Here is a 16706-nt window from a genome sequence, read left to right as displayed (position 1 = left end):
AGTGCAGGAAGATGATACGCACTTAAATTTTAGTTGCTCCATTACTTAAAGAGAACTGTGGGTTTTTGAACGACCCCTTTGTCCTCTGCTGCTGCTACCTGCTCAGAGCTGAAACTGCATTTTTTAACATTTTACAATGCTTTGCACTGTAATCAAATGTGCGACCTGCAGTGAAAAAGTAAAACACCATAATAGTAGTGAGTGTGAATCATGCTACTGACCCTTTTAAACATAGGCACTCGCTGACATTTATGTGGATCCTTTTCTTTCCTTTGTACTTTACTTCTGATTTTACTTCACTACAATGTGTTTTCAGTTCAGCATGCAGAATCTTATTTCTGTTGGTAGCTCTTTAACACATTTTTGTATGTCATAATTGTTTCAACTGACATGAAAATCTAAGCCTACTAATCCTACTAATCAAATATGCACAGACACTGATTTCTTCATTTTCAAACTCACTCTAATCACTCTCCATTTTCCTTTGGAAAGAAGGAATCATTGATTGATTTTGTGGCAGCTTTACAACAGCCAGTATCTATTTCTTTCAGGAAAAAAAGAGAAGTTTCATAACATAAATCATTCTAACCATGTATCTTTGCTGCTTGGTGTTACTCTTCACATGTCAGCAGAAGTGAAGAAAGGTAATTGGCTTCTAAAATAATTGGATTTTTTATATTATTATTTTATTTTAAGTTAGAGGTAGTGTGTGGGCAGTTCAGGCTGCCCAGGGCCCCATCCAACCTGGCCTCGAATGCCTCCAGGAATGGGGCAGCCATAGCTTCTCTGGGCAGCCTGTACCAGTGCCTCACCACCTTCAACATAAAGAACTTCCTCTTCACGTCTATCTTAAGTCTCCCCTCTTTTAGTTTAAAACCATTCTCCTTTGTCTTATCACCATCAGACTGTGTAAAAAGTCGGTCTCCCTCCTGTGCATAAGCTCCCCTGAAGTTCTGGAAGTTCACAATCAGGTCTCCCCACAGCCACTCCTTCTCCAGGCTGCACAGGACCAGCTCCCTCAGCTTCCCTTCCTAGGACAGGTGCTCCACCTTCTGATCGTCTTCCCGGTCTTTGAACCCACTCCAGCAGCTCCACATCTTCTATACTCACCAAGTTGTAACTGCCCATGAACAGAACGAAGTGAGGATCCTAGGTGGAGCAAAAACCAGCCTGATGAACTGATGACCATCACTCTCGCTTCAGCTTCCTTACACACAACCAACCTATAAGCTGAAATCTAATGTATGCAGTACATAACCATTGCAAAGACAGAGTTACGGTGTAGAAGTTTAGAGGAACCCACACCTAAACACATACAGCTGGAACAAAACATCTTTGGATGATGACAGATTCTCTCTAGTTGAGCAAAGAGGCTCAATGAAAGTGAACCATGGTGCGCAGTCCATGTTTTCTCATCTGAGGAGTACCTTCGCTTTGGCAAGGAAAGGCAGAAGGCAATACACTAAATGTGTCTTACTGGCAGTCCGCAGTTCTACGTTTGTTTTCTTTTAAAGGAGAACCAATTCAGATACATCAATACGAGGCTTCAGAACACTGCTACGGTAACACCAGCAGTGATACTTTCCAGTCTACCGAAGAGCAGGAGATGAGGCCTGGAGCAACATACTGCTGTGAGTACATTCATGGAAGTCAGGCTCCAGCAGCCTAATGCTGCTCAGTAGAAAAAAAAGGAAACGCAACATTTGTCTAGAATCTATCGTTTATTACTTGTGGCTGTGGAAATTTTGATACACAACTGAATTTCTACACCATTATATCTGCTTTAGCACAACCTGGTCTTTTCCAACCAACCTGGCCAGCTGTACAGTCAGTACTTTTGAAGTACTGCATGTGCATGTATGAGCTCTGACAAACAGCATGCAAGGTAAACTGTTGCCAGGAATCTGATAAAAAAAGTTAGGCGAAAGTCCGTCCCCCCGTTAGTGTGTTATGGCTTTACACACATATCAGATGTCCTAACAAAGAATCAGAAATGCTTCTCGTTAAAGGCACTTACTGTTTTTAAATACGTTTCAGTTTAGTTCTGTTGCATCGAGATGTTTATCTCCTAGATCACACTTTCATAGAACAGCCCAAATTGGCAGCGTTAATAAAAGGGGAAAAAAAGGTTTTCTGGTTAAAGTATGAAAGTAACAACAATTAACGCAAACTTTTAAACAGGATTTGGTCCTCTCAAAACAGGCAACAGCGTTCAGGCGACAGTGATTTCTTTTCTTAGATGCTAACAAAATAGTATATCCCCAAAAAACAAAGTCTTCCAGTTTCAGCCTATGGATATGTCTAAGTTGTGCAGCACACCTACTAATTATCCCCAACAAACAATACAGCTTCACAAGACTCGCTCTGATCCGCTTTGGCTGGGAAGAAAGAGAACCTCCAAGCAGCATTCTGCTTGCATGGACCAGCAAGCCTACAGTTCTGTATCTCTGTATCTGGATGGCTGTCCGTAATAGCCTTTCTTGGAGTGGTCTGATAGCTGCCGACGGTACTCTTCCTCATCCTCTCCATCACTGCCACAGCTACCACGATCCTCCAGGTAAGGTCTGGCAGGAGGCTTCTGGGGTTCTGGAGCTCGGCAGCTATCAGTCAGACAGGGGGAAAGAAAGATAATGTTTACTTCCATTCAGAGAACCTGAAAACAATAGTACTTTACTGAGTTTATGGTCACACGCAACACAAAGTGCCACAAAGAGACAATGAAGCCACTTCTAGCCCATTTTACCACCACCAACACTGGTATGGTAAGTCTTATCAGGAGAGAGGCATCATATTTCCAGCAAGCTGGAGCTCTGTGTTCGGATTTGCTCCACTTACCTCATCGGCTGGGGCCAGTTCTGGTCTGACTTCTGTGTTTTGACAGGGACAGCATAAATATCTGGATGCTTCTGGGCTATTTCAATCTTTAAAATAAAATTGGAGAAAATAACTGTTCATTTTAAGTCTATCCATGAGGGAACCCTAGATAATAGACATAGCATGTCACAGCTACATTTGAAACAACTAAATTTCTTCATACCCTGGCATTCTGGGCCTCCTGCAACTCTTGCATTCTTTGCATCCTTGCCTTATGATCCATCTCCTCAAATATTTTTACTTTCCTCAGTACAGATTTTGGAGTATTTTCTTGTTCACTTCCTTCCTCTTCCAGCTTTCCCTCTTCTTCTTCTTCTGCACTTGGGACTGCTGGCTGAGTATTTCTCAGGATGGGACGCCCAAAAGTAGGTTTCACAGAAACAGGTGGTGGTGCTGCTTTGGCTGATGCAGTTGAAGTCTCACTGCTGACATGGATGTTACTTGGTTTGGAGTCATAGTTCTTAGGGAAGTCATAAAGATCCTCTTTGTTTGGTAACTTCCCCTAGAAGTATTAATAATAAGTTTATAATTGCAGTTTCATATTATTATCTGAAATGAAGACTAATCTGAACTTCATCATTTTGCCCTTGTATTTAGTAGTATTGCTCCTCATTCAAAGAAAATCTTGGTAGGACATGAATGTTTGGATAATTTGGGTAGCCATACATCCATATGCTACACGTCAACTCACAGAAGAGTAGTATGTATAGATTTATTTAAAGGTACAAATCTTTGAAGATTACCGTAACTACAAGACATTTCAAGAGAGAACACAGAGAATACTGAGCACCCAGATGATTCATCCACATTATCTAATACTAATATTATTACCTGGATTTTAAAAGTGTTCATCTTAATGCCTATATTCTCTTCCACTGCTATTTTCATTATTTGCATCCTACTCAGCCCTACCTCCATTGCTAAAGGGTACTTGGATGCATCTGGAATATATTTGTACATGGAATGAAGACTGTGAGGGCATCCAGTCCCATGCAGAAAGGACTCTAAAGTCAGTGGAATTCAGAAACTGTAATAGTAGAATTTGATTTCCAAGCATCATCTTTTTTTTTTCCTGTTTGATGCGAGGTTTTCAGTGAGGTTTGGATAGCTAGTTAACAGTGATTTCTAGTAATGGAAACTAATAACAGGGGTGGTAGATTCTGTTTTTGCATCCCACAGCAATGGCTTATCAGATATACTGTTCTTGATGATTAGCTTAGATTTGTTCCTGCTGCTTTCAAAAAGTGCCTTCAATTAATTAGCAGACACAAAAAAGCAGTATCACTTCTTTCTCCACACAGAGCTCTCACTAATTTGAAGACAACTGTAATCCCTTTTCTTTCTGCTGGGCTTTGCAAGCTCCTAATTCATTCTCTCTCCACACTTTCCTTGTTTTCTTGTCTTATATCATCCCTATTGTTTTTCCTAATGTGCCACCCTGAAAAGTTCTCCTGAATGAAGAACTTAGTATTCTGTTTCTACAAGTTTACCTTAGGTGGTTCAGGCTTGAATGCTGGAGGTGGACTAGGCTCTCTAAGGATCTCCCTGCTACCAGCTTTCCTCAATGGAGTTCTTTGTTCTGAGCTAAATTTCTTTATATTCTGTAAAAGAAAGTAAGAGATTAAAAAACAAAACAAAACAAAAAACTGCAGTATCCAGTAATTTAACCATTTTTTGTCTCTCTCATGTTTACTATCTTGGGAACAATAACCAAAAGATAGGACTGTCAGCAACCTGATCATAATCACTGCAGATAGCATTAACAAGTTCAAGGTGATGAGACATCAGCAGAAACCTGCAGAACTAAGCAGAGCCGCAGGGGTATTCTTACTTTTGCCCTATAGAAGATACTTCTGAAACACTGTCATAAGTAACCTCAAAGAAAGTACAAGAATATATATATATATTGTGTTATTTCTAGGCCACATAAACAAGGCTTTCATGAAGACTTATTGAAAATTTAGGCATCTCACCTCCTCATGATGTACAGGTTCAGAGGACCGGCCAACAGATGAAATTCTTGGTTCATCCAAAGTTTCATCAAGTTCATTATCAGTGTATGCACCTCCCTCTCCATCTGTATCTTCTAAGTCACTGATCAACCGACTGTCACAACTCAAATAGTCAGCACCCATGGCAGTAAGGTAAGACATGCGATCATCTGCATCATCTTCCATACCATCTACCTGCAGAAAAGTTATTAAGAATTAAGGAAAAAAGACTAATAAGAATTAGAGCTCAGAGAGGTCACAACATCGTGCTAAACAGCTACTTAAGAATTTGATTTTGCAGAACTGAAATAAATGCTAATGAAGAATCATAAAGGAAAACCCTGTGAAGTTTACTCCTCCTCATCGCTCTCCTCTAGCCACAGCATTAATTATTGAAGTTCCAAAGTATAACAGAAAAAGAGGTAATTTTCTGTTACCAAGACAGACATCAACTGACTGCTTGTCTAATCGTGAGCTAACAAAAATTTGAACATTTTCCCTGGCAAGAGATTATTTTGAGACACCTGTACAGATTATTATGGACTGACTGCTTACCTTTCCTTCTGACACCCAAACTGCTTCACCTTGCTGTTGCTGAATTGTATCCTTCAGACTACCATACCAGCTATCATTAGCTGAATTCAGATTGATGGTGGCTATACAAAATTAAGGAGAAAGTATTTATACACAGCAAATGCAATGTGATCATTTATGTGAGAGTGTTAAACAGACTTTTCACTTAAATCACAAACATTTAGTACTTTTTGTTTGTCTACATCCTAAGATTATTAACTCATATACTCATTGCCTTGGAAAGACAGTATCCTGATTGTCAGATCTTTTTGAATTGTAACTTGGCAAAGCAAGGAATTTTGCAAGGAAGTCAGAGATTGCTCATGATCATACTTTCACACTCCTAGTTCCAGCCTGCATAGTGTGTTGATACGCAGAGCAGTAAGTGGATGTCTGAAGACACAGTTACATTCACTGATAAACAGGTTTGATGCACATTCTTCCTTACCTGTAAAGAGGTGGGAACAAGTTTTCTTCAGCTTGCTTGCTTGCTCATACAGCTTCCTTGAGCTCTTGTTAGATGTGGAACAGAGCCTTTGTCTCATTGTTTTCACACCCTGCTTGCTGTCTGGGTTAAAGAAGACTACAATGGGAAACCACTGGGTGTAATTTAGCAGATCCACTGCTTTAGGAGTCACATCCAAAAGAGCATGTTTATCCTGTTAACAAGAAAGTGCAATCATTGTTCTGCCTGTACGGACTAAAGGACAGGGTTTGGAACATCTTATCCTGGGAAATCTAGGATGCCTAACTTGCTGGATTTTTTCTCAACAGTTATATTGCATTCAGAAGCCATAGCAGGCAACATTTTCTCTTCAGCTCCATTTTTCCAGCTTTTGCCTGACTGTCTCCACATTCTTATTTTAATTGACTAACTCATGTTAAGTTAAATACAGTTACTCTATTGAATTTAACTGGCTTTTCGCTCTATCTGAGCACACCACGGCTTCCACTAACCCAACTATTCTTGGTGCTAACTGTAGAATTTTATCTATACTTATTAGCTGAGGAAAGTCCTTTTTCCTTCAATATATTACTTCTCTGTTACCTCTAGTGTTAAGATGAATGAGACGTGCTGCAATGGGGCCCGAGTCTTGCGTGTCTCATTTTAACCCTTCTGGCACTACCTTCATTGGGCTCAGGATAATAAGCAGCGGAATACATCCTTTAGCCTACTTTTTTAGGTGCTTTGATTACAACCTATTTACTTTATCCCCAAAGAGTATTACAAAAAGAGTCAGTGCAGCCTCAGTAGATAACACAGCTATCACAAATCCTTCTCAGTCAGTTCACACAAAGGTAACTGCGAAGGAAACTAAAGTATTGGATTTCTGATGGCAGTTGCAGTGTGTAGAGCACTGCATGACAGAAAAAATACACTGGCAAATTCAGGATGCAAACTGTACAATGTAGTTGCCCCTCTGCTTCAATCCAGAATGGACTAATATAGCAAAATTTAATTTCTAGTATCAGGTTCACATTCTCATTTGGAGAACAGCTATCAAAATTACAAAAATTGATCTTAAATACATTTCAAAACAGCCCTACCATTAGACTAGTCTGATTATGAGAGAAATAGATCCAGTGAAGACAGGAGAACTCTCAAGTTTTAAGAGCAATCAAACTGAATAATATGTCTTTAAGAGTAAGCAGTCCTCACAGAAAAATACTCTACCTGCTCAATGATTTGCCTCACAGTGTTCAAGCGCACTACCCCAGTTGCCTTCTCTGAACCTGCATCTCTGGGTTCTGTCTCTGCAAAGAAAACATTTTAGCTTATCTAACTGGAAAGGTATGAGATCAAGTTACCCATTTTTTTTTTTTTTTTTCAGCTAAAGATGATAAGGAAGCTACGGGGACAACTTACTTGCAGTCTGATACAGGTGAGGCAAGTCATTTGACAACTTCTCCATAGCAACATCTGCAATAGGGCCAAATATCACAACAGGTCTCTTAAAACCAGCTGCAAAAATATAGTTGGAGAAAAGGTAAGCCCAGTTAGATTGCTTTTACATATTTATGTGAAGTAGTACAAAATATCCTCATTTACTCTGCAAAGTTAGCAATATGTTAAAGATTCCATGAAAAACACTTCAGAAATTTTATTTCTTGAAAGTTGGTGCAACAGTAAAACTCAAAGAAAACTTCATCAGCTGAGGAAGCATAAAAGTATTTTAGCTTAACTTTCTTATTCCTCATAATTGTGATGGGTTGAGAAAATTCTACATTCTGAAAATGCATGGTGCATCTTCAGCAGTCTTTCCATCCACAAAATAACATAACCCTTGACCCAGAGGGATGACTGAGACTAAAACTACAAATGCTAAATCAGCTGCAGGGGAGCCTGAAGAAGCAAAAGAAATCCAAAATTCTGTTACATTGATGTCAAAAGAAGTGCTAGTATAGTCCTTGCAAGTGGATGAATGCTGTTCTATTTCTCAGCCTCCACTGGTAAGTTTCTTTAAAATACATTTTACAGTTTTTTTCTTTATTGTTTTTTTAATTTTTTTATTTTTTTCCAACGGTACTAGTGCATGCAAATGTCCAGGAAGCATTACTCAACATCACGAGCAATACAGCTGATTTTTTTAATAGTTAATTTGGAATCACAGGGACAGACCATATCAACACCAAATTAGTTTCAACAGCCTACGGAATATACTTAGGTTTTACTTGCTGTCAAGATACTGGTAAGTGGTGCTTGCAAGCATACTAGAAAAGGTGATTCATCTCAGTCACTTGAACTGTACTTCCCAAGCTAGCCACAGAGTAGTTGAGGAAACAAAGAAAAAAATCCTACTTGGTTTTTTTTTTTCCTCATTTTGAAACCTGAAATTGGCATGTGTAATTTGGGGGCAAGTGAGAATAAGAGCAGTTTAGAAAACCTAGAAAGCTTTCTTTTTAAAGTTGTTAATTCGCATTCTGGAAAAAAAAAAACAAACAAAAAAACAAACAACCAAAAATATTATCTTTTTCTGTTCTTCAAATTTAACACTGAAGCCTACGTTGTTCCAAATCACTGATTTATCTGAACAAACAGTTGGACGCTAAAAGAGCCAGCAATAAATGAACTGACTGCTGGCTACAGTGGTCTCACTTACCTTCACGCAACTGAACTCGTTCATAAGCTGGGAATTTTGTGCTCACTGATACAATAGCTGTCAGATCTTCACGACTCTTCCTCATATTCTTCTTCGCTCCAGATCGCTGGCCACGTGTTCTCCAGAAGTCTGCCCTGTCACTAGGGCCATCTTTCTGGGCATTTTGAACACTGGCCATCTGCTCAGCTCTGTCAGAGAAAGCAAAGTGCTTATTTGTATGCATCTAGTAAAAAATGAGCAAAAAGTCCTTCACTGAATAAATAAATGAGTTTTGAATTTGCAATTGATAGTTTAACAGTTAGGCAGCCATGAATGTAAGGTCGAAAAGGATAGAAATGCAAGTTTTCTGCCTTGGAGCAAACTTAGCATCAGCATGATGATCCAGTTTGCCAAAGCTGCAAAACTGCTGGATGAGCCCACATGTTTTAAACTGATAACTCATACAGCCATAAATAAAAGGATGCAACTGCACGGGATTGTGAAAAAAGAGCAACCAAGAACTGATGGCCTAAATAATTACAGCTATTATTCTCTTCTTCATTAGAAATTTTAAGTTAAGTCACTACAGTATAGAAATAAAGGCTGGTTTGGACAGATTAATTACCAGAGAGTACAGAATGTACTAACCAGAAAAGAAGCAGGGGAACCATGTATGAATATGAACTACATTTCAGGAACTTGTGCACAATGCAACTAAGAGAATATTTTTTTCTCACCCCATCATAAAATCATGACAATATTCAAGAGCTTAAGGGCTAGAGTCTAAAGATCTTCCTTATTATTTTTGCATATGAATTTTAATTCTCTTCTTCAGTGCATGAATTATGGATGCTTCATTTTATCTCACATTAACTTTTACTAGAGCAGCGTAATTTAAGCAAAATAAAAAACAAACAAACATTGCTGTGGTTTAGTTCCACAGTTCACACAAAAGTTACTACTATGGCTACCAAGAAATATTGGTTTGGAATAAATTCTTGAAATATTTTCCACAAGAATTTACAAAGAGTTCAAGCACTAGAAGGTCTTCTAAGAAATTAGTCATCAGAGTATCCCTGCACATGTAGGAGTGAGATCTTGCTGGGTTTTGTTTTTTTGTCTGTTTTTTAAAACTATTCTCAAGCAAATAAAGAACCCTCTACCCATTTTGTACAAGACAAATTGAAAAACATAATGGTCAATGCTTGGGTGATTCACGAGCTGTAGGGCTGCAATGCAAAAGCCCAGCTCAGTGTGTAGATAAAACCATTCTTTTTTTCATTATCTTCTCACTTGATAGCATGGTCTAAAATCTACAGTTTGACAGGAACAACTGTTATGACAGTAAAGACAGAATTTCTTCATTCTTGTATGGAAGACAGAAAAAAAGAAAGAAAGAAAAGCATGGCATAGGAAGCAAAAATCTCTAAGAAAAAAACCCACCTTTTTTAAACAGTGAATAGGACAAGAGAATGTCAGATTACCTGCTCTTATTTGGAATTAGGCCCTTTTCAAGTTCATTTCCAATTCTCACAGCCAGCCAGTTTCCCAGTTTGCCATCATACAGCGTATCAACTACTCTAAAGATCTCCCCCCTGGTGAAGGCTAAGCTCTGTGGTGACTCTTTCTCACACTCAAAATGGCTTCTGATGAAGAATGAATCTCCTCTGCCACAGGCCATGATGTCTCTGTACACTAAAAAAGGAACTCCGTTTAGTTTTTTACATTTGAAAGAAAGATTAAACCGTCGTACTAGATAAGAGTTTTAAGATTAGAAACATATCATTAAGGCTGGAAAAGACTAATAACACCATCTAGTACAACCATCAACCCATCAAACACCAAGCCCACAAAACCATGTTCCTCACTGTTACGTCTACGCTCTTCCTGAAAACCTCCAAGAGAAGTTAATCCACCACCTCCTGTTCAAATATTCCTCACCACTCTAAGAATAATATTTTCCCAATATTCAATTGGAACCTTCCCTAGAGCAACTTGAGGCCGCAATCAATTCCCTCACCAGATATTCAATAAGGATATGAAAAAGGGCCAACTCCACTACTGACCACTGAGGAATACCACCAGTGATCAGTCACCAGCTGGATTTAACTCCATTCACTCCATTCAATTCTTCTACTCCACTCAGAAATATGCAAAAGAACAGCTTCCATAACCAACACCCTGCACCTATAGTTATCAACAATGTTCTGCATTTGTGCACGCATAGCCATTATAGCAAAATGGAAGCATGAACTTGCATCCTCATAAAGCAAAAGGCAGACAGGGTACATCGGTATTAAAGTAGGCTATGTTTTCAGACAGGAAAGCAAGAGGCTTGCTCCTTAACTGGTCATCAGTTGCCCACTTTCTGCTGGGTGACTGTGAATACCTTAGGACTGCCATGGCACAGCTGAAAAGGAATGTAAACACCAGATCTCAGGCCAGCTGCTGCATGCAGAAAAGCAGAAGGAACAAGTGGTATCCTACCAGGACCAAGAAATTATGCAACTAGCTAATAATGAAAAACGTGGTTAAACGTTCTGATAGGCATTTCACACAGGTATCTCTATAATTCCTGTGGGATGGAAGACAGCTGTCTTGTATGCTACTAAAAACGTAACTAAAATGCTGTCAAGAATAAGCAAGAGAGAAATTATCTGTAGTTTCCTTGGCAAAATAGATCACAGCATCCTTCTGAAACCTCCAAAAGCTTCATAGATACATACACATTTTGTTAAAAGCACCCACCTTCATATCTGCTTTGAGCCAAAATTGTCACTGTATCACCTTTGGGGATTTCTAATAGGTATAAAACAGCATCCTCCCGAACAATGCCTCTGAAATCTTGAGTGTTCACCTACATACCAAAAAAGAAAAATAACACCTGAGAAAAACAACAATTTAAAAGAATACACAAAGCTTTTCATTTAACTTAATAATAAAATCTTCATAGAATTGCTCAGGTTGGAAAAGACCTTAAAGATCATCAAGTCCAACCACAACCAAACCATACTACCCTAACTCTAATAACCCTCTGCTAAATCATGTCCCTGAACACCACATCCAAATGATTTTTAAACACGTCCAAGGACGGTGACTCAACCCCCTCCCTGGGGACCCTATTCCAGTGCTTAACTACCCTTTCTGTAAAGAAGTTTTTCCTGATATCCAACCTAAATGTACACTGGTGCAACTTGAGGCCATTTCCCCTTGTCCTGTCACCAGTGAGAAGAGACCAACCCCACTCTTGCTGTACGCCCCTTTCAGATATTGGAAGAGAACAATATGGTTTCCCCTCAGCCTCCTCCTCCCCAGACCAAACAGCCCCAGTTCCTTCAGTTGCTCCTTATAGGACATGTTCTCCAAGCCCTTCACAAGCCTTGTTGCCCTTCTTTGGACTTGCTCCAGCACATCAATGTCCTTTCTGTACTGAGGTGCCCAAAACTGAACACAGTATTCAAGGTGAGGCCTCACGAGTGCCAAGAACTGGGGCAGGAGTACTTCCCTAATCCTGCATTATATATTATCTTCCCTTTTTTACCCCTGTATTTGGTTATTAAGTCAAACAAACAATAAAACCAACCAAGAATGAAAAAGGACAAAATAGAATAAATAATTCATTGGAAAACACTGGAAAAACAGTTGCTGTTATCCAAATAAGATGGACAAAAAATGAAACAAAGAAAAATATACTGTCTTTATTTTTTTTTCCTACTCCAAGACTAGGAGGAAAGAGTGTACAGAAAACTAATTCTCTTCCATCTTGAGGCATTTTTAAAATTTAATCTTTCCCCTATCTATTCTTTCCACAGAATTTTATATAAATTAATATATAATTTATATATACATATATATAAACTATTCTCTCTCTATATATATAAACTATATATATGTATATATAGTTTGAGTTCTCCTTCATAAGTTGATTTCAGTAAGATCCCTTCACCATACAGTTACACATCAAGCAAAAACTTGACTGTCTTAGAACATCATTTATTCTATACTTCGACTAAGAAGTAAATAGAAAATCATAAAGGCTTGAATTTCAGGGACACACACTCATACCTTGAGAATCTGATCTCCTTCCTGAAGTCCCTCCTGGTCAGCTGAGGTGCCTTCTTGAATTCCAGCAATAAATATTCCTACATCATTTCCACCAGCAAGCCGTAGACCCACACTGTCCCCTTTCTTGAATCTCACCATTTTCGTATTAGGGCTACAAGATTTACAGGCAGAAAAAGAACAGCCAAACGTTAGGCATCTGACAGTAACAGGCTGTCATGAGCAAAAAACAACAACTTAAAAAAAGGTTTCAGTAATACTTTTACACCCCTTCTGTCACTAGATAGGCTGTACTTACCCAGGTAATGCTTCAAAGAAAGAAAGCAGAAAACTTACATTTTTTAGAGTAGAAACTGAGATAGAAAGAGACAGAGAGGAAACAAATTCTTGGTTTCTGACATCCTGAATAATTTCTACCTACTGGACCTTCTGTCTCATAAGTAGCTATTTTAAAAAATTTGTTTTTAAGAGAACAGCCTGAGTAATGAGTAATCCCACTCATAGTTTTTTCCTCCAAGCACCAAAGAACGGTCAAACAAACAACAGTTTCTTTGCAGTTTAACACTTATTAGAGCACATGGAGCTTTTGTTTACTTGTACTGACAAATACTTCAAAATATATTCTACCATTAACTGTCATACCTTTCATATTTCAGAAGGGAAGAGGCCACCGGATTAGGTTCAGCTTTTTTCCTGTCAGAAAAGCTGTATGCCTGAATGACCTTCCAACACAGAGGACAGTATTTATCTGTCAGCCTTTCTCACTAATACCCTAAGCCTGTATTATAAATTCCCCTTCATGAAAATAATCACTTGATTAATTTGTACATCAGTGACAACACAGGCAAGGTCCAAGCCCAGGGAAGATCTGAGAAGAGAATCTATTTGAGAAAAAGACCTCAAGATGCACAACGTTTAGGCTTTCCCTTACAAGCTTAGTGCTCCTCTTCCTTTAATTTTTGTTTTTGGGAACAGTCAAAGAGAATATGAATGATGATTTCATACTAATATTGTTTACAACATTTAGTATCTTAATTCTTAAGGCAACAACAGTACCAGATAAAAACAACAACAACAGCAACAACAAAAACTGCCAACCTCCCTACCTCCACAAATTTCGCAAGCAATATGTTTTTCTTCATTCAGAGCAGATACAAAATGGCAATACGGACTGCACAGGTTTCACAGGTTTGAGTTTGAAGAAAAGATGCAAACTTCTGTATAGAATTTTTCAGCTTGTATGGCTGGCCTTCGTTTCCAACAGACTTGTTCCCAAATAGGGAATGTTCTCTTAGTATCTTAGTATAAGGGAAAGGGGAGCATTGTCTTTTATAAGGGAAAGGGGAGCACTACTTTCTCTGCATGTAATCATTAGGTAGTTGGAATCAAGACTGCCTTCTGTTTTCTCTTCTTCAGGCTTGACAACCTCCACTCTGTTAGTCTCTTCTTGTGTGCCATACATTGACTCTCTTGATGTGCCACAGCTAGATTTACTCCAGTGTGTGTATGTCTTTTCTTGGCCTTGAGAACCATAAAAGGGACACAGAACTCCAAAAGCTATCCCTAAGTGTAAAATAGGGAATGAAAACATACCACTGTCTAAATTCCTATGAATGAGCAGAAGCACAGGGTGCTGTTACATCATCCAGGCATAAAATAAATCTATATCTTCCATACAAATAGTTTTAAAACTAATCTTTTTCCCACATGTATATGGTTAGAAGGCCTGTGATTTTGGCATTAAACTTTAAAAGGAGCATCACTGCAAACATACAAAAATTCCAAACACATGCAACCCATAGCTACATGCAAGCCATGAAAGCACTGAGAGCAAAAGAACAGGGAACATGCCTCCTTACCCATATATTGCTTCATCTTCAGGGCTGGGTTTAAGAATTGTTCTTGTAACTGCTTTTGGCTGAGACACTGTATGAAAAAAAAAAAAGTCAGTGGAAGTTACTAAGCTATAAAAAAAGTTCAACTGGCAGCAATTTTTAGTGATCAGATTGCAGCCCAACTGCCCCATGCCAAAGATTAATACTAATTTAAATGCTTACCATTTTTTGCCTAGAACTGATTTACTTTATTTTCAGTTGTTTCTTTGTTTTCCCTTAATTCTTGGGGGAAAAAAACCTATCATCAGGAGGATATGGAACTCTTTGTTCAGACAAGACAAATCAGACATCAGAAATAGCTGTTCCTGTCTACTTAGGGTATGAGGCTACTAGGTAGCATCTAGGTAAGTATATGCTTTTTGCAGTGGTAATTCCAATGGACAACTACCTTCAGGTAATCTCAGATGTTTTCTCTTCCTCTATACCACAAAGCAAAGACAGATCTCATCTGCACACCAGGATGGGATTAACAGGAAGACTATGCTAGACTTGTGGATGTAACTGACTGGGGGAACAGACTTTCTGTAGTCAGGAGGAGAAAAAAAATTGCAGAAAACACTATAATGGGAACTTCAGCTCTGACCTGCTACATCATCTTGGTACTTTGGCTCTTTGTTTGCATCTACAACAGTGACAGCAGTTGTAGCAATATCGCCAGTTGATTTAAATGGTGTAGGCATTGCTCCCATCCTGGACATCCTATTGGATGGATCATCTTTCACACTAAATTGAGCACAAAAAAAATGAAAGAATACAGTAAAAACAGTTAACAATATATATATATTTTAAGCACTCCCTTGATAAGCAGAATACTAGGAAATAACACTTCTTACTTTGTTTTCTCTTTCAGCTTTTCATTGGATGAATGTGAATCCAGATCAGAATGATGTAACCTGTCATCTTGAGGGGAGAACGATCTATTTGACTCTATTTCAGAAATATCTACAGAAACAAAATATATATATATAAATGAAACCAGAAATCTCTATAAAAACAGCAACAAACAAAAAAATTCTTATATTGTCTGTAAATATAATTACCACATTTGTTTACAAAAGATTTTACACACACATATGTAGAATCTTCAAGTCTATTTCCCTTCGATGTATGGTGTTTGGATTTGACTAGGATTCCATAGGTGCCGTATGCTTTCTAGCACTTGCCCTCCCTCCACTCAAAAATACTTCAAGAAGTCTTCAAACAACTTTTGAGAAACAGCACACAACTATTATCACCATACCACTCCTAGATTAGCTAGCATTAATTTGAGTTCTGCTGGAGAAACAGAAGACTACATTAACCATCCTCTTTAGTGCTTCTCAGTGACAAAGCAGAGTAGCCTTCAGATTTGAGCCACACTTCAGCCATTACAGTACAACCGATGAAGCACTATACAGCCTATGCTGATAACTGAGAAATATCTTGCGCCAAGTAATGACACCCCCGATGTCCTGAGGCCTTCCCAAAGTGAGATCATATTGTGAAATATAGCTCCTGCACTGTCAGAGTTCACTTGTGAGGATACTGGAAATTGAAACTATTTCTCCTGGAGACTTCACATGACTTCCTGAACACTTTTCTAATGAATTCCATGATGAATGTTAATGTCCTCCGAAGAAAAGATCAGTTCACACAATTTTGATATTAAAGACTTTTATTAAAGTAACCAACTTCTTTGGTATGGGAAGTAAAATAACAGACCATTATTTTGCCTGACCATTATTACTTTTTCTGTCTGTGCCTCTGCCCAATAAATAATTGCATGATTAATACAGAATTCTTCTTTCACCTAAAAAGAAGCTGGCTTGATGCTCATTTGACCAGTATTCTGTTGTGTGTGCAGTTTTTTGCTAGTTTTGTGTTTTAAAACCTAGTGCCACTGTATCACAGCAAAACACTGTAAGCTCCAATTTATCTCTGTGCAGAGAGAAGAACTTTTCATCCAAATTAAACCTCACCATCCATTTCTGAGTCACTGTCATTCAATGACGGAATGTTGAGCAGGGTCTGCTTTCTGTCCCTGAGGACAACCAGCTGGAGCTTTCCCCGAGACTTCTCAATCAATTTTCGGGCATCAGCTAAAGACATGTTCTCTGTCACTGTACCATTGATCTGGATACAAAAAGGTATCAAGTAAATAATAAAATTCCATACTGCACTAAAGTTCAATCCTGAACTTTACTATAACATAACATACTCCAAATAAATCATTTTAAACAAGTACTTGCTAC

General features: G+C 38.5%; 1 protein-coding gene across 3 annotated transcripts in view; it reads right to left on the bottom strand.

The window, feature by feature from the left end:
• Positions 1-1702: 1702 nt before the first annotated feature.
• TJP2 (tight junction protein 2) overlaps positions 1703-16706 on the bottom strand; it is a 68395-nt gene continuing 53391 nt past the window's right edge. For 2 of the 3 annotated variants that reach the window (XM_015849077.2, XM_015849076.2), the window contains exons 7-23: positions 16434-16587; positions 15309-15417; positions 15059-15198; positions 14440-14506; positions 12584-12734; positions 11267-11375; positions 10003-10213; positions 8540-8727; positions 7306-7401; positions 7114-7193; positions 5887-6097; positions 5421-5521; positions 4848-5060; positions 4365-4475; positions 3038-3376; positions 2836-2921; positions 1703-2600 (exon numbers count right to left, since the gene is read on the bottom strand). In XM_015849077.2, coding sequence (XP_015704563.1) covers positions 2432-2600; positions 2836-2921; positions 3038-3376; positions 4365-4475; positions 4848-5060; positions 5421-5521; positions 5887-6097; positions 7114-7193; positions 7306-7401; positions 8540-8727; positions 10003-10213; positions 11267-11375; positions 12584-12734; positions 14440-14506; positions 15059-15198; positions 15309-15417; positions 16434-16587 — 2535 coding nt within the window. In that variant the 3' untranslated portion in view covers positions 1703-2431. The remainder of the gene's footprint in view (positions 2601-2835; positions 2922-3037; positions 3377-4364; positions 4476-4847; positions 5061-5420; positions 5522-5886; positions 6098-7113; positions 7194-7305; positions 7402-8539; positions 8728-10002; positions 10214-11266; positions 11376-12583; positions 12735-14439; positions 14507-15058; positions 15199-15308; positions 15418-16433; positions 16588-16706) is intronic. The other variant, XM_015849078.2, reaches the window with a different exon arrangement.

The sequence above is a fragment of the Coturnix japonica genome, chromosome Z, assembly GCF_001577835.2.
Source record: "Coturnix japonica isolate 7356 chromosome Z, Coturnix japonica 2.1, whole genome shotgun sequence".
NCBI classification, from domain to species: Eukaryota; Metazoa; Chordata; class Aves; order Galliformes; family Phasianidae; genus Coturnix; species Coturnix japonica.
Note: the sequence above shows the minus strand (reverse complement) of the source record. Positions and strands in the feature narration are given on the sequence as shown.